The 25,896-nt window shown below is 38.9% G+C and overlaps 1 protein-coding gene across 3 annotated transcripts in view; it reads right to left on the minus strand.

The window, feature by feature from the left end:
* Window positions 1-21,090: 21,090 nt before the first annotated feature.
* Window positions 21,091-25,896, minus strand: part of PCDH10 (protocadherin 10) — a 34,697-nt gene continuing 29,891 nt past the window's right edge. For 2 of the 3 annotated variants that reach the window (XM_085057666.1, XM_085057667.1), the window contains 2 exons: window positions 25,232-25,306; window positions 21,091-22,976 (listed from right to left, as the gene is read on the minus strand). In XM_085057666.1, coding sequence (XP_084913792.1) covers window positions 25,272-25,306 — 35 coding nt within the window. In that variant the 3' untranslated portion in view covers window positions 21,091-22,976; window positions 25,232-25,271. The remainder of the gene's footprint in view (window positions 22,977-25,231; window positions 25,307-25,896) is intronic. The other variant, XM_085057668.1, reaches the window with a different exon arrangement.

The following is a 25,896-nucleotide window of genomic DNA, read 5'->3' on the forward strand; positions in this document are numbered from 1 at the left end:
GATCAGTTTGCAGAGAGCTCATGTGACCATTAGGCTGTGACTGCTCAGACATAACTTCCAGATGGATAGGTCCTGGTCAAGTGTAACTGTGTGACTGTGATGCATCCTTTGCACCTCCTCAGTGAGTGCTGCAGGAAAGAAAGATCCTTGGCCAGACCTGGCATAGCCGCCAGTTGGATGTAATGGAAAGAAAATCAGGTTTTTCTCTCAATCAGCCTTGTTAAGGATAGAGTGAAGGAAAGAGCAAGCAGCTCTCTGCCCTTCCTGCATTCTGAACAATTCTACAATTCCATATCCATTGTGCCTCCAGTTCTGTAAGGAGCCAACATGCACACAGCCTGCACCACTGTCATTGTTATTCATGTTACATGCATTACACATGGTTCAGGGTTGGTTTAGAGGTTTTGATCTGGGGGCTGGGAAGGTTAAAAATATTTTGGTCACAACAAGCCCATGATTCTCTCCAGGCTGGGGGAAGAGTGGCTGGAAAGCTGGCTGGTAGAAAAGGACCTGAGGGGTGCTGGTTGGCAGTGAGGAAATGACCTCAAGCAGCACCATGGGAGGTTCAGGTTGGACATCAGGAGGAATTTCTTCGTGGAAAGGGTGGTTAAGCACTGGAATGGGCTGCCCAGGAAATCGCTATCCCTGTAAGAATTCGAGAAAAACTTGATTTTGCACCTAGTGCTATGGTTTAGTTGGCAAGGTGGTGTTTGGCCAAAGGTTGGACTCAATGATCTTGGAGGACTTTTCCCACCCCAGTGATTCCATAAGCTGGCCTGGAAACACTTTCACTTGGCCAGCTCTTGTGCAACACAGAGCACCACAGCCTGCACAGAGCTCCAAGAGGCTTGGTGAAAGAGCTATTTTTCCTATTCAATTCAAACCTTCCATAAAACATTCACTAAAGCTAGCGTCAGCATACCACTTGATTACTGCAAACTTCGAGTTAAAGTTTCAGAAGAAAAAAAAAAAGGAAAGCTGGTCATTGTCAGTTATTTCATTATTCACACTTAGAATAGACTAAGAGTAGAGAACAGTTCTTCATTTTCTATACGTTGTAGTCTTTGTGTTCTAAACTACTGTCAGTCCCTGTCTGCTGCTCTCATGAGAGGCAGAAGGAAAAGCACAAGTGTCAGCTTTAGCATCTCTCACCCACAGTCCCCCTTCCCTGGGCATCAAGCTCACTCTCCAGAGAACTACTCAACTTCCACAGAAACCACCAAGACAAATGCTTGGATACCCAGACATGGATGCATCTCTTTCCTGCGAGATGCAAAATTTCACTTCATTTTGATCCTATGCCAGCTAAAAAAAGGGCAGATGGAAATAGCCTGACAAAATTCAGAAAGTGTTCTGCCCATCTCTATCAGCAACCTAAATGCTGAAGTTAGTCCAACAGGTGTCTGAAGTAAGCCTCCAATTTTACATGAATGCTGGATTAAAGGATCAGAATAAAAAAGTTATAATAATAAAAGCAACCAAAACAACCAAACAAAAAAAAACCTCCAAAAAAATCCCATCAAAACAAAAAAAAGCAAACAAAACAACAAAACAACAAATTAAACAACAACAAAACCCCCAGCAAAACAAACAAACAAAAAAAAAAAAGAAGAAACCCCACATGACACCAAACCAATAACCTGCCAGAGAATTAGCAAGTGTTAGAGAGGTTTAGAGAGGTTTCCTAGTAAAGGACTAGCCATGAACTTCTTTGGAGTAGCTACAAATCAGTGTGCCATGTTCACAAACAGCTGGCTAATCAGGATTCTGTAAACCTAGTAATCCATAAATAACTGCAGTACAGTTACTGGGTTTTATTCTGGAGCTCATGGACAATAATTTATCTTTCTTCCCACCTAAAACCAACTTGGTGCAACTTGGAGCAATTCTTTTGAAGCAATGCATCAATTTATATAAAACATTGATCTCTTTCACAATTTTTTTTTTTACACTAAAAAGATATTGAAAAGATTAAAGACCAAGGACTATCCATTAAGTACAAAAGGACTCCCTCTTCAAAATCATTTTGACAAGGATTAGGAAAACATAAAAGCATTCCACACACTATTCTTGTTAAACTGAACTCCTCCTACAGCTACTTAAGAAAGCAGAACACAAAGGCATACCTTTCATCTCAGGAAAAAATAATATATGAAGACCAAGCTCCAGCTTGACCTTTATCTTCATAAGTGATAACTCTCAAAAATGACCAAAAGGTTAACTAAACTCTAAAAAGGTCATCTGTCTTTAATCTGGCTATATAGATCCTTTTCTGATGTTCAATAATACACAGCTACTGTTCATTAAATATCACCCGTCCATTCCGTGTTTCCACCTTCTGTTTTCAGCAGCAGCTAGATTTTCGTTCTGTCACATTAAATAACTTGCAACTTTTTCCAGTCCAGCTCGTTTTCTGGGATAGGAAGTGCTTTATGGTTATGTAAATAAAGTCCCAACTGTTCTCCTTCTATAACAATTCTGCAATATCAGATATATACATATTTGTTCTGAGCACATTAATGCCTTCTTTGCTCCACTATGTGTCTTTCATACTTTTGAGAAATAACAATCATCTCTTTTTCTCCTCACAAGTGATGCAGCTCAAATCATGTTCAGCTATGGTTTCTCATAAAACAGATATATAATCCACAGTTATGCCACAAATTAAGCACTGAACTTCGAAATCAATATAAAAAGTAATGTTATGCAGGATCAGGTTGTTCAGATGTCCAGAGAGTTAAGAATGAGTGTGAATAAGATGATTTTTTTCTTAAAAAATTGTACTGCTATATGTGCAAATACATCCTGAAAGTTCACATGATCTTATTGAACGGCACAGGTTATCCTTGTCACTTTCTTTTTCCTGTTTGCTATTTTGCAAGGACTGCTCGTTACAGTCTAGGGTCAACGTTGCAGGGAATGAAGCTTACCACTCTTTTTCATCCTCTCAAAACAGCAGTATTCTGAAGATTTAGTTCCTTCCACTCTTCACTGATCAAAATCCAGCCAATCTAATATCAAAAAAAGCAGTGTTATCTTCTAATTTTTTCCTAAGGTATGTAATGAAACCCATAAAAAAGACTTTAGCACTCTTCTGGTCAGCTTTCATGTTTTCTGCACATCTTCCTTAAAGCCAATCTGGAATATTCACTGCAAATAACTTTTTAAAAAAAAAAAAATATATTTTATCTTTGTAAAGAGAGTTTTACAAGATTATGTAGCATAAAAAAACTACTTCAAAAATCAGCTCTTCAAACTACCACCATTAACCTAAGCAGAAACTCAAAAAAACCTCAAAAGCAGAAACACAAAAAAAAAAAATAAAAATCAAGTCATCACTCAAAACACATTTTACTGCTGGATGGGCTTCTCCAGTCCTCCTTGCTCCTGGAATTAAAGAATGTAGGAGACCCACAGGCAGATGCTTCTCTTTCACTGACAGCAACACAGGAAGAAACAGAATGTACTTCCCCATCTAGGCGAACAGTTTTCTCCCAGCTCTCTCCTAGCTATGCAATAATTGTTCTAATTAATATAATCAGCCCTGTGGTTATTATCCCCTCTTGGTTGTGCAGGCTGGCAGTGATGAGTGGATGAGAAGGGCACCAGGGTAATTAACAGGGACTTCAAGGCTCTGGGTCCATTGGTTGATGGGGCAGGAGCACAGGTGGTGTTCTGCTCAGCTCCTCCAGGAGCAGGGCTGAGTGATGAAAGGAACAGGAAAACCCATGTTAGCAATGGATGGTTTGAGGGTTGGTGACCTCAGAGGAATTTTGGGTTTTTTGATCATGGGGCAATTTTTATGGCACCTGGCCTGCTGGAGTCAGATGGGCTCCATCTAACAGGAGCAACAAGATTCCAGCCCATGGGTTGGCAGGGCTGATTGAGAGGGTTTTAAACTCTTTGAAGGGGGAAGGGGATGCAACAAGGCTCTCCAGAGAGGAGCCCAAGGGAGGCAAGGCAGAGTCAGGGGTGAAGCCAGCAGCACCTCAGTTTATCTCCTGAGACACCAAAATCAGCCAAACTGCTGGATCCCAACACCCAAAAGGGTGACACTAATGTTTTATGAAATTCATAATCTGCTAACCATGGGACTGAGCCCACTGGAGACATCACCCTGCAAACAGGACCTTCCAGCCCACCTGTTGGTATTTTGTTGTGAGCGGGCGAGGAATGAAGAGCTTCAGTCTTGACATCTACCCTCATTTCTATGCAGTCAGTTCTCAAGCACTGATTTTTCCAAGAAATAAATCACTGGAGAGTGAGGTGCAACACACCAGCCCACACAGCCAACAGTGTTGATCCCCAAAATATAAATAAAAAGAAGTCTCAGCAATGGAAAGGGTGAATAAGGGTTGTAACCATCAAATCATTTCTTGAAATTTCCAATGGCATGCTTGTTTACCTACATGGCAGCTCACAAGTGCAGTGGGGAAGATAAATATTAAGCAAGAAGTGGGCACTGGGGAAAATAGTTTTCTCACCAGCACCATTAAAGGCATTTTCACAGAAAAAGACTTATAAAAAGCAGTTTTATTGTATGGAACAACAATAACCAGGTGCTTTAAAGACAGCAGCATGAAATGCAATTTTATTCAAATTAAGAGAGGCTATTTTCATCAGAAAAGTTCAGAGACCTTACCGTCTATGCGTGGAAAAGAAATCTGTAAGCAATTTTAAAGTAGTCTCTTTCTTAAATAAAGAAAAACAAGATTTTTATGTGCCAGAAGACACAAACCTGCCTACATAACAAGAAGCAAATGTCCAAGTATGGGTAACTTAAATTTCCAAGTATGCAAAACAGCAAATACAGTACCTGTTTGCATCTATCTCAGGGGGACAAGGAGGAAAACTCCTTACTGAGGACAGGATTTTGTGCTAGAGACATCTCAGCTAGGCTCAAGGATCCCTGTACTGTGTTAGACTGGACAGGCATTATCTTCCCTGTTGATTTCTAATCTCTAAAGTACACCCTGACCACAACAGCTGGGTTTTGGGAGGTTATAGGACCAATGAGCTGCTGAAGGTGGAAATATACCTTTTTAATTACTCGTCTTTCATTTGATAGGGTGAGTGAAGCTGCTCCACATCTGCTGGGAGCAAAGATTCACTTTCATAATGAAAACATACAACCTACTTCCTTCTCATTTCCATGAGGATTTTCATGCAGTTTTCCAAAGTGTTATTCCAATGGAAACTTTTTAAAAAATCATTTCCTTGACTGAAAGCAAAAGACAAACCAAATAATTCCAAGATATGAGATCTTACCAGAAAAATCACACTTCTCACTTAGCTCCTTCTTTCTTCCTCCTGCCAGAAATTTGTCGGTTCCAGGGAAGAAAATGTATTGTTCATACTGGTGTTCTTGTCACTTTTTTCATTGCAGAAGAGCAGCTAGCAGCAGAGAAAAGAAATAGCACCTAAAAATGAAAGTAGAACATATGCCTGAACTTCAATATACCAACTTGTGTCCAGTTTCCCAGAAACTAATAGGTCTTGATCTCAAGATCCCTTCAAAAAACTTTAAATATCCCAGATTCCAGCTATTGCTGCAATTTAAAAACTTCATTAAAACTTCCCTTGCCTTTGCCAAACTTGTACCCTAGGAGCAGTTGCAAGATAATGATCATAGCAAAGTGTATAACTAGGTTCATTGAGTACTTCCAAGACAAATTCAGTTCTCACTGCCAGTGAATTTGAATTAAGATATATGACCTCATAAAGCTGATAATCTAGTGAAAAAATTGAATACAGGGGAAGAGGGGAAGGAAATGAGCATGTTAGAAACAGGACAATGAACTACACAGTCATAAAAGCACTTCAAATTATACCATTGCTTCTTTCTACCACACTGGGAGTTGGTTTCTATACTTGGTCAACTATAAAGATGCTCTAAGTCAGTGGCCCCCAAAGGGGGGTGAATGGACCCCAGGGAGTGTGCAAGATAATCCACTGGCATGCAGAAAATACATTTTGTACACTTAATGAATAAAATAAAAATATGTTTTAAAATATGATTGTTTCTTCTTTACCTTATCAAAAAAGTTTGGGGAGCTGCTCCAAATACTTTGTTCATGCAAGAGTAAAAATCTTAGTATCTGTAAAGTATTTGAACCACTCTCAAATATCCAGAACTACCACAATTTTCTGTTCTATCTCCAATCTGTACCAAACCACAAACAATTCAACAACAGTACCAGTTAAACACATCTAGCTACAGCATAACCAAACCCTAGCACATGTGCAGTGTTCTCATTGCTCCTTTATAGCCTCTGAACTGAGATAATCCATTTTCAAGCACTTGAGGAAAAAAAGGGTTTCTGTTAAAGTCTTCAAACTGGCTGGATCAAGGCAGTGGCTTTTCGTGGAGGTTGAATGAAAAGGGGGGATATTTCTAAAGCTTATACACAGCCATCATCACTCCACAACAGCAGAGCAAGTTTCTTAAATTCTTAGATTTCAGCCTGTCTTTAGACAAAACAAATCTCCTAATGCTTCACCCTTTAAAAAAAATTTAAAAAACTTTTATCAATATACATAGAGATCTTCAAGATTCTGAAAATATTACCTCCAGAGCAGTTGTTTTCTGCTCAGCTCTTTTTGATAATTTATTATGCCTTTACTTTTAGAGTTTTTAGAGCCACACCAATAAGCTCCCTGAAAGTGCCCAGAATATGTGCAGATGTGGCACCTGGGCACGTGTGGGTTAGTGGTGGATTGTAGCTTTCCTGGAGGTCTCCTTCTGCTCACTCAGCACCTGCTCACTTTTTGATGTTAAAAAAGGAAAGTGTAAGATGATAAGCTGTCCCCAGGCAGTGCTCCTGTGCCACCCAAGTATTCCTTGAGGCTGCAAAGATCCATCAATTACTCATCAAGAGGTGGTGTGGCCGTGTAAAGAGCTGTTTGTCTCTGTATCTCATTTAAGATGGACATACTCACCACTTTCCTATCCTTCAGCTCAGCCGACCATTTGCCCTTTCATGTTCTCCTTTAAGCCACTGGGAATCCAAAGCTATTTCAAGGCATAATTATAGCAATCTGCATATAAAAGGCTGTATGTCCTACAGAGGGTTCAGCTGCATTAAAACAACCCCAACCTCTTCTATTGAAGGAAAAATTAGGAGTTAATCCCACAACTAAGATTCGGTAAAATTGCTATATATTTCACATGGTGCAAACAGTCTGGATTCATAAAGGCACAAGAAAATTTTCTAAGCCACTGCACTGAGTCAGTCTGAGCACGTGAAAAGATTGCAGCTGGGCCTGACAGTATCATATCCCACTACTATATAATAAAATTGAGAGACAGGAATTATAGCCACAAATGCTTTACACACTGCATCACGGAATAAAGTCTCTTGTAACATTCCTTACACTGAACTTGCAGAGTTAACCTCATGAAATTTATAAAAATGCTAAAAGTCATTGGAGTGGTTTTGATTTATCTTCCTCGGTTTATGTACTTGGCTTAAAATCGCTCGGATGGTTAGAAATATTTATAATTTTAAGTTTAGTGTTGAGCTGGAAAGAGTCACAGAACTTGAACATGATAATAAAATGAAATTTAAATATTTGCAACATAATCATGAGTGCTGCTAGTACTGATTTTCTGGGATTATTTTCCAGATGTGGTTTACCTACCACACAGCTTGTCCTTCACCAGCTCTCTGACTTTCCTGGGGTTATGTTTTCTGGGAATTATGTTCCTGGGGTTGTGTTTCAGAGGTGGTATCCCTACCACATAGCTTTTTCTTCTCTCTGATTTTCCAGTCTCCCTCCCCACCTCCCCCCTACCGAACCATCACCAGCCTCTCCTTCACGCCAGTCACTTTTCAGTTCTCCTTCAGATCACACTCCTTCACCACTTTCTTTCTTCGTCATAAGTTTGTACAGCCTGCAGGGATTGTTTTCAAAGGAGAGTAAATGCGCTGGGAAAGCATCTCCATCAGAGCTGCATTTTGCCTCTCCCACTCCCTTCTGCAAAAGCAGCCAGCTGTTCCACCCTCCCTGGGTGACACCCTGCAGGCAAATCCATGCCTTTCTCTTTCTCCAAGAGCCTGGTAATCAGTGTTTGGCTGAGAAAAGCACCACGAAAAAACTTACAACCAACATTATGAATGACACCAAAGGTTCAAGAACTCGCATCCTGGATATTTAGAAGTGCAGAGCTGTATGGCTTTTCTACAAAGCTGTACTGTGAAGAGACTGCAGCACAAGATTTCATTTCTTCATGCGTCTCCAGAGGCTGCAGGTGGATCTCTGCATCCCCATGGATGTCCACAGGCTGCAGAGGCTCAGCTGCCTCACCATGGGCTGCAGGGGAATCTCAGCTCTGCTGCCTGCAGCACCTCCTGCCCCTCCTTCTGCACTCCCCTTGGTGTCTGCAGAGTTGTTCCTCTCCCATATTCTCACCCTGCTCTTCTCTGGCCGCAATTACAACTACACAACACCTTTTTTCTTTTCTTCTTCTTCTTAAAGCTGTTTTTGCAGAGGTGTTACCACCATTTCTAACTAGCCCAGCCTTGGCTAGTGGCACATCTTGGAGCCAGCTGTCATTGGCTCAGCCCGACATGGAAGAAGCTTCCAGCAGCTTCTCACAGAATCCCCCCCTGTACGCCTCCCTTCCTCCCTGCACCTCACTACCCAAACCTAGCCACACTAACCCAATACAGCATGTACTGTGAAAAATAAAATGCTGGCAAAATGATTACAAGGAGGAGGAGGGAATTTCTCAGAAGGTTTTGACAGGCAGCATTCGGTCCTGATTAAGAGTGTTTTCTTGCTTGTTATTTGCAAAATGCCATAATTTCCCTTTATTTTAGAATCCCGTATATTTTAGAAAATGAATAACTTCAGGCTTTTAGCATAGAGACATTGAAGCATATGGTAATCCCAGTCCCAAACACTAAAATGTGCCCATCTGTGCCAACTCTTAATTACCAGCTCATTAACACTCAGGTGTCAATTGCTGATGGCAAAGGCAGTACTCAGTTGGCCTGGTTTCTGTCATGCACAATGTAATTAAATTGACCTCCGCAAAAGGAGCCCTGTAGTTGCCTGATACCACTTGGACACCCATTGCCGCACTAATCACAATCGTGTAATTTAGTGAATCACAGAGTGTAATGAGGGAAAGACTCTGGAGAGCACCAAATTGTACTTGCATATGTAATAATGACTTTAAGGACAATTAGGGAAATAGTCGCTGCTCTGTTTTCTTCCAAGCTAATAATGAACTGCAGCAATGACTTGAGTTTTTGCTGTTGATTTAAAACTTTAGCTGCTATTTTCTATTTCAAAATAATGGTTAGAAGTAACTAAAATGTTAAAAAAAAAGAAATTAATTTTTCTGCTGGTTTTGATTGGGGTGGAGTTAATTTTCTTCATAGTAGCTGGTATGGGGCTGTGTTTTGGATTTCTGCTGTGAACAGTGTTGATAATTCAGGGATGTTTTTGTTATTGCTGTGTAATGATTGCACAGAGATGGACTTGGCAGCAGCATCTGCGTGTGACCTCACCTTGAGCACTGTGTGCAGTTTTAGGCACCACAATATAAGGAAGATAGAAAGCTTTGTCCTGGTTCTGGCCAGGACAGGGTTAGTTTTTTGCAGTAGCCAGGAGGGGCCATGGCAAGGACCCTGAGGTTATTCCATACTGCCCCACATCATGCCATGGGGGTGAGGAGGAGGAGAAGGAGGAAAGTTATACCTTTCAGTCAGGCCAGTGGTGAAACAAGTGGTCAGGGTAGCCTTGGGCTCTGTGTCGTGAACAATAACATGTGAAGCATTCACCTCTTTTCTACACTCTGGTGTCATCATTACTTCTGTTTGGTTTTTACCTTACTGCTGTTTCCAGTAAGTTGTTCTTATTTAAATCCGTGATCTTTACTTTCTGTGCTCCCAGCTCTCTTCTCCAACCTTCCACAGGAGAGGGGAAGGGGGAGTCAGCAAACAGCACATGGAGTGTTTCAGTGGCAACACTAAATTGGGAAAGAGTATTGCAAAACCACAAGAAGCTATGAGAAAATGTCCAAAGTAGGGCTAGGAAGATGGTGAAGGGTCTAGAGGGGAAGCTATATGAGGAGAAGCTGAAGTCACTTGGCTTATTCAGTCTGTAGAAGAGGAAACCAAGAAGAGGGGACCACATAGCTGTCTACAACTTCCTCACAGGGGACAGAGGAGGGGCAGGCACTGATGTCTTGTCTCTGGTGACAAGTGACAGGACTGCTGCAACCCACACATCAAAAATTTGGGGTTTTGAAACCCTGTTTCTTCCCCCAAAGACCGCAACACCGCCTCTACAACCAGTTCTGGGAATGCACAGACTTCTTGGGAGATTCTGGAAGTCTGGTGGCATTGAGGGGACAGGTGCGTGTCTGTCTGTGTGTCTGTGTGTCCAGGTGTGCCTGGACAAAGCTTCAGAACACAGTTCCTGAGTAAAATTTCTCAGTTTTGAAGCTGCACAGCTCAGGCTCATGGTGCAGGAAAGAAACCGACATGAAAACAGTGCTGCCCTCCAGGATCTATTCTTCAGGGTGGTTTCTCACTTAACTCTAAAACAGCTTGTTGAAGGCAAAGTTTAGCCACAAGACCCAAGTGGTTTTACCACAAGGACACAAGGGAATGGCATGAAACTGTCAGGGAAGGTTTAGGCTATTTCTTCACCCAAAGGTGTGGGGAGGCCCTGGAAGAGGTGTCCCAGGGCAGTGGTCACCAAGGGTTGACACAGCACAAGGAGTGTTTGGGCAACACCCTCAGGCCCATGGTGTGATTTGTGGGGCGTCCTGTGCAGGGCCAGGAGTTGGACTTTGATGGTTTTTGAGGTCACTTCCAGCTCAGGCCATCCCTGATAGTGATTCTGTGATCTGATTGCTTTGTACAAACACAATTAGTCAGTTTAGCCAAGATTTAAGTAATGAAGGTTTGTCTGGTCAATGCAGAGCTTCTGAACTCTTCAGAGAGCTCTCTGCATTAGATCTGAAGAAGATGAGGCTTCTAAGACTGAGTTGATTGTAGGTTTGGTGCCTAAATGAAGCCATCAACACTAGAAGTCTATGTAATCTTGACCTGCTTCTTGGTCAGGTAAGAAGAACCACCAGTTATTTCAGTGCTGCTTCAATTTCAGCTTTCCCCAATACAACTTTCTCTTTCCCTGTGTCATGTAGAAACTTACTGCCATGTCCTAATGGGGTCACCTCATGTTGATGTCTAAACTGGAATGGGATCCATCCAAGGTACAACATGCAATAATACAAACTTGCAAAGTTTCAAAAGGTCAGCCACACCTAAACTTGAGTATTTTGTCTTCATTAGTTCTGAAGGCTATGAGTCCCCACACTGATCTCTGTTCTTAGACAAGCAGTGAAATTCCAGAATTTATATTTATGTGAAGAAAAGCTCTAATTTTAAATTTTTTTCATCCCTGCTTACCTTCTGTCACCAGGCCATCTCTCCTGCACATGTTTTATGAAGTACCACTGAATTTCAGTACCACGTAGACTGAGTTCCCACTTTTCATTGTTGGGCATTTTCCCTTGTGGTCCTCTATTTAGTTGTCTAAATCCCACTACTGACTTTAATAATTAAACTGTTAAAAGTCGGTATCCTATGTGCCATTTTTTTAAGTATTACTGATAAATCAAAATCTGATATCCACACTCAAGTATGGGTAAGGGAGGATATTTTGTCTTTGTATGTTTCATGATTCATTGCATGCATTTAATTAATCAGCAAATCACATACAATATGAAGCAGAATTACATGTGAGTAAATTTTTTATATACTGCAGAATGCCAAGTATATTTTCATGGGGAAATTGGATGGCGTCAATTTGTAACACATGCTGAAATGTAAAAATTCAAGATTCTGTTGCAAGTATTTTGCATATAATAAAAATCTGGATCTCAGATCTTTCTTTTACACTATACCAGTGGGATATCTGGGCCCTGGGCTTGTGTATGATCAATTCAGTCGTCACGGTGAATGGTTAAAAAACCACCACCAAAGAGTGCAAGCCATCTGATGAATAGTTACTGAACTGGGAGAAGAACAAAGGGATTTTTTAGAAAGTAAAAACTTCAGTTGTCTGAGAGTGAAATAAATAGATTTGCTGACAACTTTATGCAAAACACGTAGAAGGAGGAAAATAATTTCTAGAGATGTTAAAAAATCCCAAGAACAGATGAAAGCATTTTGTGTGATGATGTGTTTATTAAAGATTGTGGATTCTGGAGAAGTGATCCATCTAACAAAGAGAAAGCAATGCTGTGCAGAGACTAGGAACAAAAGGGAAGGATCCTTCTTGAAGAGTGGCAGGCCATCAAGGAAAGATGCTTCCCAGTGAAGTGCTAACAGATGTAACAGATGAGACTCCATCGGTTGAAAGTTACACAACCTACAAACAAGAGGAATTCAACATTGTTTCATGCATAAGTTCCTACCTGCAAAACAGTGCTCAGTGTGGATTGCATAAATCTGCAGCTCAGGGAGGAAGAAAAATTCACGGTACCCTCCCAGCAGACATCTGTAAATGCATCTTGTGTTTGTTGAACAAAGGAAGCTTGATGTTGAAATAAAGATGGAAATGCTGCATCCATAACTGTGGGAGAAGGGAAGTCAGGCTCTTATCTAATGTAGTAACTTGCTTTTGAAATATGTTGAATACACCCAGCACCCTTTGACCCGTGGTTGCTCAGATTTTTAAATCATCATTTGGAGACAAAGCCCTGGTCTCCAGTTAATTCAGAAAAAGGTGACCAAACAGTGGCTCCATGCTGAAGTGCCAGCCAAGAAGCAGGTGGTGTTATCCCCCAAACAGGAGAGCTAGCTGCAGCCTTCTGAAACTCCAAACTTCTCCTAATTGTAGTAGCTATTGTATGACACAAACAAACCTAATAAAAAAGCCTGACGTTTAGAAGCATGAAGCTTTTGGGAGCCAATACACAACACCAATGCAGGCAGAAGTACTGAGATATGTATAAAGCACTTGCCCCATATTCCTCAAAGCAGCATGGTTAGTTATTCATTCACCACCTCTGCTGTCCATACCACCCCATTTCTACTTTGTTTTGCCTCTACCCTTAAGGAAGAAAGCCCTCATCTTTGTCTGTATATGTTTATCCCCTCCAACACGGACTAACACACTTTCTGATCATGACAGCTGCTGGTGATTTAACACACAAATGGCAGCCAGAAATCAGCAGACCACAGGGTGTCATTTTTTATGCTATTTTATCTTTGATTCTGTCCATTCTGAGGGCAATAAAGAGAAGGATTGTACTGATATAATTCAAGGTGATAAGCAGATTCTTCTAACTTGAATGGACTTCTTGTGATCTTCCATATTATTTAAGGGTTCAAAGCCTACTGAGGTTTTGATCTTTCAAGAAAGACATTTTCTCCCAATTTAGCTCCTGTGTGCTGAATAAATGCAGGAGGAATACAACAGGGTGTTAAAACACAAGATCAATCCACAGAGATATTCTCACCAGCATCAAGACAGAACAGTCTCTGTTGCTCTCTTCTTCCTTCTTTGAAAGCCCTAAGGGAACACAAATCCTGGGAATAGGATGGGAGCAGAGAGAGATCTTCATTTCTAATGATATAGTCTGGAAGCACTATAGTCTGCACGGCTGCTGACAAATTGACAAACTTCTTGTATAATCACTTTATCTCAAGGATGCAGAGTGATTAATTCAGATACCTCTTCATATTAGCCCATTTATTCTTCCCTAAGTTGTGAGCTCTGTGCTATGACTTTGAGAGGGACAACCCCATACCTCACTGTGCTATTCAGTTTGCATACATTCATTATTTATGTTTTTTCACTCAGCTACAAAATTGTAGTTCTACATAGATATTTTGTATTTTGATTGATGTGTCAGTTTGCCCTCCTTACAATGGACCTGTCAGGGCAACACATTCACCTGTAGCAGGCTAGGAACCTACCTTTGTGCTCCTTGCATTATTTAGATGAAACTGGAATTGATGCAGGATTTTACCTGCACACCAACAAGTGCACAAAATTCTCCAAATGAGTTCCTTCTCATATGTCTCTCATTATCTTACCTGTTCAAAGTACTTGGTCAGGCCAATTTAAGTGTCTCAGAGGGGGATGAAATTCATCTACGTGACCGACAAGTCAAGGATTGTTTGTTGTCTTGACCTCTTTCTTTGGAGGAAAGAAAGCTCTCTAATTGTCTGTTATCCACCTCCTGCCACTCTCTGTGTCATCTACGAATACCTACCGAGCAAAACTTTCTGTACAGCACTAAACACTCACTGGAGAGCAGGCAAACGAGCCTGCATTTAATCAGTGATAAGCCATGGGTGGTGGCAAATGTGCTTAGCTCCTGAACCAAGGGATGGTTAAATGCTCCTGTGGGCTGCAGCAGCAGAAAAGGAGATAATCCTCCAACTTGCTGCTCAGAAATTCTTGTAAGATGGATGTGAATGCAGAAAGTATGTGGGATGGAAAGAACTCAATACAGGTTTATCTCATCCTGGCGAAATATTCCAGAAGTCATACCACCTGCTCAGGAAATCTTAGGTATCTAGTCTTAACATCTTAACAAACATGTTAACAAAACAGGATCCTATTTTCAGGTGTTTTCAGAAAACATGTATTGGGCAGAAAACTACCAGACAAAGAAATTCTGACAGAGGCCCTTTTTATGCCATATGATCATAGTATTTGCTCAAAATCTTGGCCGCTGAGGACAAATGCTTCTTTAATATGATGGGATCTAAACGCAATTTCCTTTTCCCAACCCTCCCTAATCATCAAATCCAAAAGGATTTAGGCTCTGAGTGGAAAGATGAAGAGCTCTTCATTTTTCTCTTTGAAGCTGTCCCATTTTGAAAAGAATAATTATATATTCTTTTGACAGAGAGACCAAGGGCACCAGATTGCATATTGCTCTCTAGACTACTAGTTAGCTCATTAACCTGGATGTGGGGAGAGCTCAGTGTGGTAGCACCCATGTGATTTTACTTTATTTTATTGCATAATCACTGTTGTAGTGGTTTTTTTCCTCTCATTATTCTGATTTAGGAACTGAGATCTGTTCCCACCTCTGCAATGAACTGCAGTATGAAGCTTCTCAGTTATGCTTCAGGAAAATAAGGATAGTGATGCAGGCATCTGTCATAACAGTGGAGTATATTTGGGTTACTAATAAAGGGTATAAAAGCACACAGAACAGCAGTCAATAAATACCTGTCTTTAAAATAAATATTTTCTCAATTTCCATAGATTTGCCAGTGCTGACAGTTCGATTTGGGATGAGGACATAAGACTTTTAGGTTTCTTTATTTTTCCCCCTTAATCTTTAGATCTGTAGATATTAGCAAAGTGTTCAGGAAAGCAGTAGATTTAACTTTGTGAGTGAAGAATTAAACCCCTAAAAATTTTGCATGCAAACAGTGGTCTTCAGTTTACTCCAGATGAGAAGGAAACGGGAAGGGAATTTCCCCAGTCCAGTAAATCACCATGCAGATTTCAAATATTCTGTTACTGCATTTCATGTCATTATTCCTGAGCAGTGGTAGGTCTGGAAATTATTTATATAAAAAAGAAAAATGGTAAGCTACTTGATTTTGCCTCACTCTTTTCCCAGTTAAGGGGTACTTCTTAGGTCAAACTTACTAAATAAAACAAAATTTTATTTCATTAATAATAAAATTAAATTAATTCCTGTGTTGCAACATGGGAAGTGACAACAGGAATCAAAGCAGCAAAATTAAACCCAGGAACCTTAATCACACTTTCTATATGATAAGGGCTAATTGAACTCCATCTGTAATTATAAAGGAAAATTTAAGTTAGACTGGTAAGTCTATTACTAAACTTTTCATAATGCCAGGAACTCCTCATAGCTGACATAAATGGTGAAAAGCACAATGAAGCATCATCCTTTAAAAAGTAGTACTTAAAGCAGAATGTATAAAACCCTATCCGGAAGGAAGTCTGTAAATTGTTAGATTTTCACAATAGGATGAGGAATGTTCCAGAATGTTTGAGTCTGGGGCTCAGGGCTGGCTCTAGACCAAGGGAAGTGCCAGGGCTGCTCCCCTTCCTAGCCCTGGAAACAGGTGGGAGAAAAATATGATACCTCACATATATACCTCAGCCATTTCATTTCAATTTAGCCGGGATCGATCTAATGTAAATGGGTACTTGGAGTGCCAAGAAGCTGAATTTGTTTTGTTTTGTGGGTTTTGTTTGCTTGTTTGTTTAGTTTTTAACAGATCGTTTCAAGCAGCTCAGTAAGGTTTAATGATATTATTACAAGGTATATTGCTTTTCCCCCCTGGATTATATTAATTACCCATCTTAACTTCCAGCACACTGTCTCTCTTCTCCTTCTTTGTTGACAGCCTGAATATAAATCAAACAGAACCTCTCTCAAAGACTGAATGGCTGTGAGCTCCAAGGGCATCATTTAGCCTCATCTTCAGGGGGCTGATCAGGAGAAAGTTTGTTTGCATTCACCTTTTCTTTTCCTTTTTATTCAGACAGCATAAGCCACAGCAAATATATTGCTCTCATGGTGAGATCTTCCTCCTTTCGTGATATTTATGTTCCTGAACAAAACACTGTTTAAGTACCAATTAATGTTGTCTGTAAGACTAGGAAGAGCAGAGAACATTCTCTCTCTTTCTCTCTTCCTCTCTTTTTATTCCTCACATAGGAACGGCAGCTCACCACTGCTTTTCCATCACCATCCTTTTCCATCACCATCCCATAAAGTTTCAGCCCTAAATTGTTCTGATACCTGTCTAGAAAAGTTGTAGTGATGGGAATGGAACTACTAGGCAATTTTGACATCAGGCTTCATCTAGGTCTTTTTTCCCTGTTATTCTCAACAAATGGGAACACCTTCCCTCCACTGAGGTGAACATGCAAACAATTCAGAGGAATGTTTTTTGTACTCTGAGTATGTTAGACCAGAAAAAATGATAGAAAATATCTTTCTGTCTAGGTCTGAAAGGAGATAATGTTCTTAAGACCTGTTTGTTTCCTTCCAGAGCAAAACTTTCTGATCTATTTGTGAGGTTGAGGTTGATATTTTCTTTGCTTGTTTTGCTCACATTTTCAACCAACAGCTATGGCAGTTTAAGAATATTCTGCTCCAATGAATTTTCAGTTGTCTGAACTTCTGCTTAGTAAAACATAAATATGTTTTTTTAGGACTGCATTTCTGCCTTTATATTGATAGAAAACCTAAACAGTTATGTCGTTTAACTTCTTGTGTTATTTTGCTTTGAGATGAAATTTTCACAAGTGTCTATTTTACACTGACACATAGCCATGTCCAAACTTCCACATTTCCAAACTGGACTGTGCAGCTTTTTAAAATCAGAGCTAGTGAAGTTTCCCTTTTTCTGGTGTCAAATAATTTTATTGCAGGTTGCTCTCACTTAAAAATGCATAAAGAAAGAAACCAAAACTTCCTTTTTTTCTCCTTCAGATCACTGCAGCTTGGGCCACTGCCTTTAATGGAATTAGGCTCTGATGCATATAAAATACAGCTCAGTTTTGCAGCCTGCACGTTTGGAACCAAAACTTCTAAAACTTAATGTTGGTTGGGTCACATTCCCTTTATCATGTAGTTGTAAGGCTTTGTTAAACAAAACATTGCTCTTCAGTGTCAGTGCAAATCACAGATGAGTTACCCAGAATATGCTTGTAAGTTGAGCATCAGATGAACTTTAGTTTTGAAGTGCATGTATTTGAAAGCATTCTCTTCTCCTGATTAAGTCTTTTTTCCATATTGTATAATATAGATCAGTATTTCAGTACATATCCACCTACTGTCTAAGTTTCTCTTCAGCAGGAATAGTAAACACCTGAATCCTGTTTGCAATTTTTTGTATCTTCTGCTTGCCTAAAGTGGTTAACATCCAGGGGACACTTTAATCAGTGCTGATGCAGGGAAGGAGAAAGCTTTAGCACAGCATCTTTCATCTTGACTCAGCAAGATTTCCAGCAGTTGCATTTACACAGGTTTTTGACAAGATGCTTCCTAAGTGAAGCGTTTGCCTTCTGGAGAGCTACACCCACAGAGATTTCATTTTTCTTGATGTCTGTCAATATCATGAACTTTATTAACAAATTCAAATTCAAAAACAATTTCAATTCAAGAAATCTGTCCAAGTTAGTTCTTGCTTATTTCTTACATAGGAGGATATCTACAAAAACACAGATGCTCGACAATGGATTGTAATGCCTGTGTATATTTGTTTATATATATATATGTATCCATTTCTTAGAGACAAAATAAAATGAAGGAGCTCTTTAAGAAGAATTTGATCTCTGATTGTAGGGATCAGTGCAAAGAATTTAACTCACAGTTTCAGAATTTGTCATAGCACAATATTTTAATAAAGTCCTACTGGCTGCCTTTTACATGACTGTAAATAAACAATTTTCTATTCTTTATAGACATCTGATGCCAATGTTTTGCAATGAAATTGCAGTAACAAAATGTATATCAAAGATACTTATTTTGGTCCCTAATCCTTGGTATAGAATTTAATTCACAAGTCCAAATGCCATAAAACTCAAGACTTGAACATGGAACAGTGGCAGGATATTATCGGCTTTCTCCTGGTAAGACACACAAATATTTAACAGCCTTGCAAAATTGCAACTGCAATTTATCAGCCTAGGAAGACTATCTATTTCTCCACCCTTTACCCTGAGGAATGATATTACTTTAAAAAAAAAAAGAATGAAAAAACCCCCTTCTGTGACCAGGTAACATTTTGGAAGTAAAAAAAAAATGACTTGTGTGCTTAGTTGTGGGTATAACACATGAAGAAGGGGCTGAATTTAATTCTTGAATTCAAAACTCCATTCTATGCTAAGGAACAAGTCTAGTTTTGTAGTTTCTACCTTTCTGTTTACATTTACCCATAGGAGCTGTAAGAAAAATTCCCATGGCAATTTACCAGAATTTGAACTATAGTTATACACACACACACACTCACACACACATATATATATATCTCCCCCCACAACTATATAGTGGCTATAATGCAGGAATCCTCACAAATTGTATTTATCTGTGTATTTTCATTTCACTTGATTTTGCAACAATACTCATGAAAAATTACTACACCTTGTTCCAGCAATTTAAGAATATGTTCATGGAAATACCTTTTTTCCTTCCCTCAATAGGCATGTTAGCAAAAACTTACATTAAAAAAATTGGAATTTTATTTCAAGTAGTGAAATGTTTTAGCATTTCTAAGTTTTGGAAAAATCTATCTGGAAGAAACTTAAGTCTGGTTTTGAAGAATTTGAACATGTAAGGTGCTTAGAAATCCATTGCTACATATCTTAATCAGGAATTGAAATAAAAAAAAAACTTGCAGACCTGATTCCATTTTGTTTTCTTTTGTAAGACCCTGTCTTCTCTGCTTGAACTCCAATTTACTCCAAAGGCAGTTCTTCTCACAGGCAGCTTGTTCTATTACACTCATAAATCGCAAATTTAAACATTAAACATTGCTTCAAAGAGCTAACTGAAGGCTAGACCATTCTTAACCCTACAGCTGTGCACAGATTATCTCCTCCAAAGCTTAGCAGGCCCTGCTAGGAACATTGCAGAACAACAGCACTGAGAGCCTTGTCCCCCAGGCAAGTTCAAGTACACTTACATCACCCCTGACAGGTGGGTTTTGAACTCTTCTTGAAAACCTTTGATGAAGGAGATTTCAAAACCTTCCTTATGCCAGTTTTATGGGTATCACTATTTCCTCTTAGTATCCACTCTAAGTATTTCCTGATTCCTTCAGGTCGCTGTTGTGTCCAATATGCAAAGCAGAGTCCTTCAACATTTGCATTGTGTTTGCTTAAAGGAAGAGGCAAATACACAGGCTGGTGTTTGAAGGATTTACACACCAATCCCTGCAGATGGGCTCCCAGTAGCACGATGGAATTCCTGGGAGATGCTGAACAGGACAATTTCAATGGGAGAAGCCCACTTAAACAAAGAAACAGGGAAAACTGAGCCCCTGTGCTGCCCAATTTGCCCTTCTCTTGGGATTCACCTATGTACTGGGTTTTAATGTGTCCTGAACCTCGTGCCATCAAATGTTGACCAAAATTCACAGTGAGCGAGGGAAATCAGCAAAAGCTACTGCTTTATCTCAAGAGCTCAGGCTGTAGTACTTCACATCTTCCTTTTCCTTCACAGTTCTGTATCCTATCATGATTCCTTCTAGGAACACAGAAGCAGTTCTGTGTATATATGGATGAACACCAATGGTATTTAACATTTTTAAAAAAATTTTAAAAGAAGATAAATTAATCTGTATGTACACTTGATGGAAAGAGTTCAGCTTTGGAAATGAATGAATGACAGGACATGACAGGGTTAATAATATTTTCAGAAAAAAATGGCATGCAAAATATGAAGTTTCATTAAATAGAAACACTTTGGCTGTTCATGAAATAGAAAGTAAAGCAATTTCCCTTTGCTCCCAAAGACTGAAAACAACCATAATTTACAATATATGTCTGTATTAAAAAGTTACTTAGAAACAAATTCAAAACAGGTTTAAGAATGGCAAGGATGCTCTCGCTTTAAAAGCAGAAACAAAAAATTAACAATCTCCTTCAAATGAAATATTTGTCACAAATTTCATTGCTTTCCTTCATAAAATTAGGGAAGCCTGCAGGCAACTAAAACTTCTGCCTACAGCAGGAGGAACATTGCCCTGTTGTCTTTCCTCAAATAAATAGCTATTGCAGTTGTTTGGGGGAGTTTTGGATTGTGTTTTGTGCAATATACATTTTTAAAAGGCTCTCATCGAACAATTTGCCTTAACAAATGTGCTAGATGTGCACCATAAAGTGTTTAATGAGCATATTTCTTTTTTGTTTGAAATATTAAATGACCAACTTCAGGGCCCAGTCCACTAGGTGTTCTTAGAACTCATGGAATTTGATCAGGAATGTTGGGTTTCCCATCTATATTTGGATCCACAGCAGGATGGTTTTCATACAGGTGATTTATGTGATCCTATCTAATAGTAACTCTCATTATAAAGAACAAAAAAACCCCAAACCAACAAACAGAAGTAAGAAACCCAAACTCTATTATGACATAGCAGTGGATTGTCACACATTGATCCATGGCAGCATTGGTGAGGAGAGCAGAATTCCTATAAAATGGCATGATCCAAATTCCACTGCAGTCCAGGAGATATTTTCTCTTGTTTTACTTCATATTGAATAATCAGGAGGAATTGGTTCAAATTTGGCTAGGCATTGGCTGATAACCAGGTGTGCTCTCATTTGTTTTCATTATTTGACATTTTAAGGTACAGTGAGGGGAAAAAATCACAGCACAGGAAAAAAAAAATTTTTTTTACTAGATTTTTTACATTTAGTAAATGGTACTTAAACTCCATGGACATGAAAGTAGTTTTAAACTTTACCTTTGAAATTTTACTTTTTTTCAATATTTCGTAGAAAAGAAATGCTCTAAGATACTGTTTCAGACCACAGAATTATTACAGAACATAAAGATTATACACAAGGGCTTAATCCTTTTCCCAAAAAAGATGGTGGCCAACACCATTTTAACTCCAGTGGGAGAGGGGTCAGCTGAGAATGTGCCATGTTCCTCATTGGAAATCTCCTTTGTGATAAAAGAGTCTGGCATACGCTTTGCCTTTGTCATTGGAATTCTATCAACAACTATTCCTAGCCACAAGAGAAATATTTTTAGGCAATATATTTGTATAGTTTCACAAAACTATGTCAAAGAGAGATGTGTGGGTGTTTGTGTGTGTGTATGTATGTCTGTATGCATGTATACATATTTATGAGCTTGGGATGATTTTCTTAAAATACTTAACTTCACTTACATTATATCTTACATTGCAAAATGTACAGACACCCAGTGTTCTTTTTAACAACATATACAGGTGAATTTATAGAGCCTTATAAAAAGATTTCGTGATTCCAAATTAAAAACCATAGAAACATAATCAAAATAATGGAGAGTGATTGATACCTCTGATAGTACATAGCGCTCATTCGGGTAATATTGACAGCTGCATCTTTGGCATTGAAAATTCCTTACAACTTTTAGACAAAATGTTGCTGCTTACAGCTTTTTTTTTTTTTTTTTTTTTAAACAAGAAAAACAGGATTGGTCAAAATACGAATTTTGGGGAAGTACTATTAAAGGTTTATTTTATTTTTGTTTTTAGCAAGGATAGCTTAGGAACCCTGAATTATCTTCTCACTTTAGTGTATGGTGTAGACTGTATGAATCCATTTAAAAATCAACTAAGTTGTACCACGTTTTTCGGAAAATTATATATAATATATATATATATTTTATATTTATTTAGAAGCTTTGAAATAGTACAGTAAACACTTTGCAACACGGTGTATAAACTACAGAAATGTCTTTGATAATTTTGTGGGTCTTCAGATTAACAACATTTTTATGACCCACTGGTGAAAAGACCATGATCACAATCTCTCTTGTAAAGTTGGAATAGTTTGGGGAACACTTGATCACACAAAAATAATATAAAACAGTCAAGTTTAAAACAGTGATATTGCATTTATAATGCACATCTCTTTTATCTGTACGATTGGCTTTTCGTGGTGAATATAAACATCTAAAGGGCTCAGTGACATTTTGGAGAGAGAAAGATATATAGTGCTGTAAACAGGCACACACTGATCAGAGAGGCAAGATCAGTTGCCTCTGAAGTTTCTACAGTTCTACACATTTCAACTCATTTCTCAGGCCTGCTGAGAGCAATTAGGTCCCATTGTTGGCCAGGATGTCTCCAACAGCACACAAATCCTTCAGTTACACAGAACTGGATGGCCAAGATAATGAAGTTGAAAGTTGATGCTTTTTTGTTGGTCGACTTTCTTTTGTGCAAATCATGCTGCTTCAGGTAAGTCCTGTAGAAGTGACTAGCATATCCTTTTCCGTGCTGCGGGAAAGAAAGAAAGACACTTCTGAGAGGAACAAAAATCAAAGAATCAGTCTCCAACAGTTCTTAGGTTTAGGATTTCTTAGAGGGTAGAGGAGCAATCAGAACTTGTCACAAATTGTCGCTGGAAATTCCCATTATAGCAAACAGTTTAATGTTGATTCACTTTTCAGAGAAAGCCTCTTTTTGAAGCTTGATAGCCTGAATACCAAATTTCATAGGCTGTTTTATTATTCTGTCTAACATGCCGTGGCAAATATTCCAATGTGCCTGTATGGAATCAGGATAAGGATAAGGCAAATATTCACATTTACAGGTTAAGTGTTACTGGAATTTCACAGCCTAATTTTTCCCTAGTTCAGCTCGTTATTTGACGTGAGATCTAGAATTCCCCCAAAGATTCAGAAGCTGGCTCTTCTTCTCTTTCAAAGTGAACCATTATCCTCATCACCAAATGACCCTTTAGTCTGGTCTGACAGATGAAAAAAATGGTGCATTAGTGCTACAATTCAAATTTCAGCATTTACTGTCAGGCTGAAAATTAACTCATGTTACACGGATGAAGAAGGTCAATGCATTAGCAGAGCCACATCCTAATCCAGCAGCTGCAGCAGCTGTATTACCTCAAGACACTGGCTACTTTAACTGTAATTGGGAGCAAAAGTAACAAATGATTTGTACTAGCAGTCAGGAAGACCCCGGGTTAAATTCTGATCTCAGTCACACATTAAAACAAGGAACTAACTCACTTGCTGAAGTACTGTAATTAGCATCAGCACCATTATTATCTGGTAAAGCTTGTAGGGATAAAATCAGGTGTTATCTTAGCTCCAAATCAAACTAAATCCCCACCTGAAATTCAGTCTGCTTCTCTGCATGGAGTTTTATAATTGAGACAAAAAAGGAATCTTAGCTTTCCAATTAATCTTTGAACCAAGCCATCCATGTAGAGCTTGATGCTTGCATGTTGACACATAAACACATCCAGTCTCCGTTCCATTTAACATAAATATGTACATTAGCCATACTTAATCCCTATCCATATTCACTGGTGAACCTATGAAATCTAGCCACTGTATCGCAGGGAAGCTGGATTACTTTCAGGAAAATGTTACTGTGGGTGTTGTATGTTTGTCTAATCTAGCCTACAGGATGCAGACAGAAAAATGTAAAAGAACATTTCTGTAAAAGCTATCTGTTCGACATACAGACAATTGCCAGATGTGTTGTTAAAATTAAAACATCTAATAGATGATGTTTTCAATCTTTCAATTCTATAGCAAATTAGCAGCAGAATTAGAAAGAATTTTTAAAAGCTTCTGCAAGATGTTTTTAAACATTGTGTTTAAGATTAATGAGATCAGAACCTTCAGGATGTTTTGATGCAGTACATGATCAGATTAATCCAGTTTCTAGACATCTTTTAAAGTATCTGTTTTAATATTACAAGAAACAATCGTTCAAATAATAGTAATAAAACCAACAAGACTCAATATTGGATCTTTAAAACTTTTTTCCACAGAGTACAGTCACAATTCCAGTTCTCTTGTAAATATTTGAGCACAGCTGTCTAGGTTGGTGTCTGCCACTGAGGAACTCGTGCTGCACTGCAGACACGGCAGGACTTTGCTGGGACAAAGAGAAACAGAGATACAGCTCTCCTGTCTGACACGGTGCCTTGGTGCTGCTGGTGTGGCCCCATCGTTCAGATAATTCACAGACTGAGTTACTGGCTGTGTCTGGCCTTTTGCCACGTAAATTGATGCATTTTGAAATTTTTAATCGTCAGTTCATATGCTTGCATTACAGAACAATCAGGCCCTTTTATAGAGATAACTAAATATCATTAGATTTCAGAACACCTGCATCTCTACCCACCTACAAAAATCGTTGTCCCAAATCTTAAAATATCCTCTGCCTACACATAAGATGGATTGGATTTCAAAGGAAACTTTCATCCTCCATGTTTGTTTGGCTTTTTTTTCTCGTTTTGCACAGAAATTTATGTGCAGGCAAATCTCTCCATATCTATACCAGTTTCCGTCTTTTTACAGATGGGGAATATAAATCAGAGAGGTTAAATGGAAAGGAGGATGGACTCAACTTAAAAAAGAGGGCAATGCAAGTTCTGACATCTGTTACTGGTTCTGTGTGTGTGCATGCATGTGTTTTCATAAATAAACGTGTAATAAGAAACACTAAGCCTCTCTGTATCACAATTTCTCCATCTGTAAAATGGGAATAATATTGCTTACCTATCTCCTAGAGGTGCAGGAAGGTTTAAATCACTATTCTTTATAATCCACTTTGAGATCCAGAGATGGCAAGTGCTATAGAAATGGAAGTATCAGAGTCAGTGTAAGAGCTGGAAAAAGAACACCATAATTTCTGGTGCCTAATATCTCCTCTGAGATCACAGCTCTCTTCTTCATCCCTATTTTATCTCCTGTTCCGAACTCTCAAACAAGTACACAGGGAAGTTTCAAGTCTGTGTGAGTATGAGTACTAGTCAGAAAAACAGTTTCATAATTATGATAATGCAATTACACTACTTGTACAGATATTCTAATATTATTTGAGGTGAAAAGGATGATTAAAGAATCACAAGCATTACAATTAAAATTCTTAGGGCACAGGATTTGTGCTGTACTGACTATTGATCCTTCCCTAGACAACTTCACAAAGATTTTGAGAGTTACAGTAAGAGCACTTAATGCATAAAGTTTATAAAGAATAAATTAAAGAAAGAAAATAAAGAAAATAAAATAAGACCAGGTAAAAATATTTTAAGTGTTATTTGTTGCTCAATACACCCTAATAGCCTCCCACCCACAGTGAGCTATTTCTGTGTAGAATGATAGGAGAAGACATGTAAAGACATCAGTGGTAGTTGAACAGAAAAATAAATTAAAAGCACTAA

The sequence above is a fragment of the Lichenostomus cassidix genome, chromosome 4 (genome assembly GCF_008360975.1).
Source record: "Lichenostomus cassidix isolate B80296 chromosome 4, HeHo_3.0, whole genome shotgun sequence".
NCBI classification, from domain to species: domain Eukaryota; kingdom Metazoa; phylum Chordata; class Aves; order Passeriformes; family Meliphagidae; genus Lichenostomus; species Lichenostomus cassidix.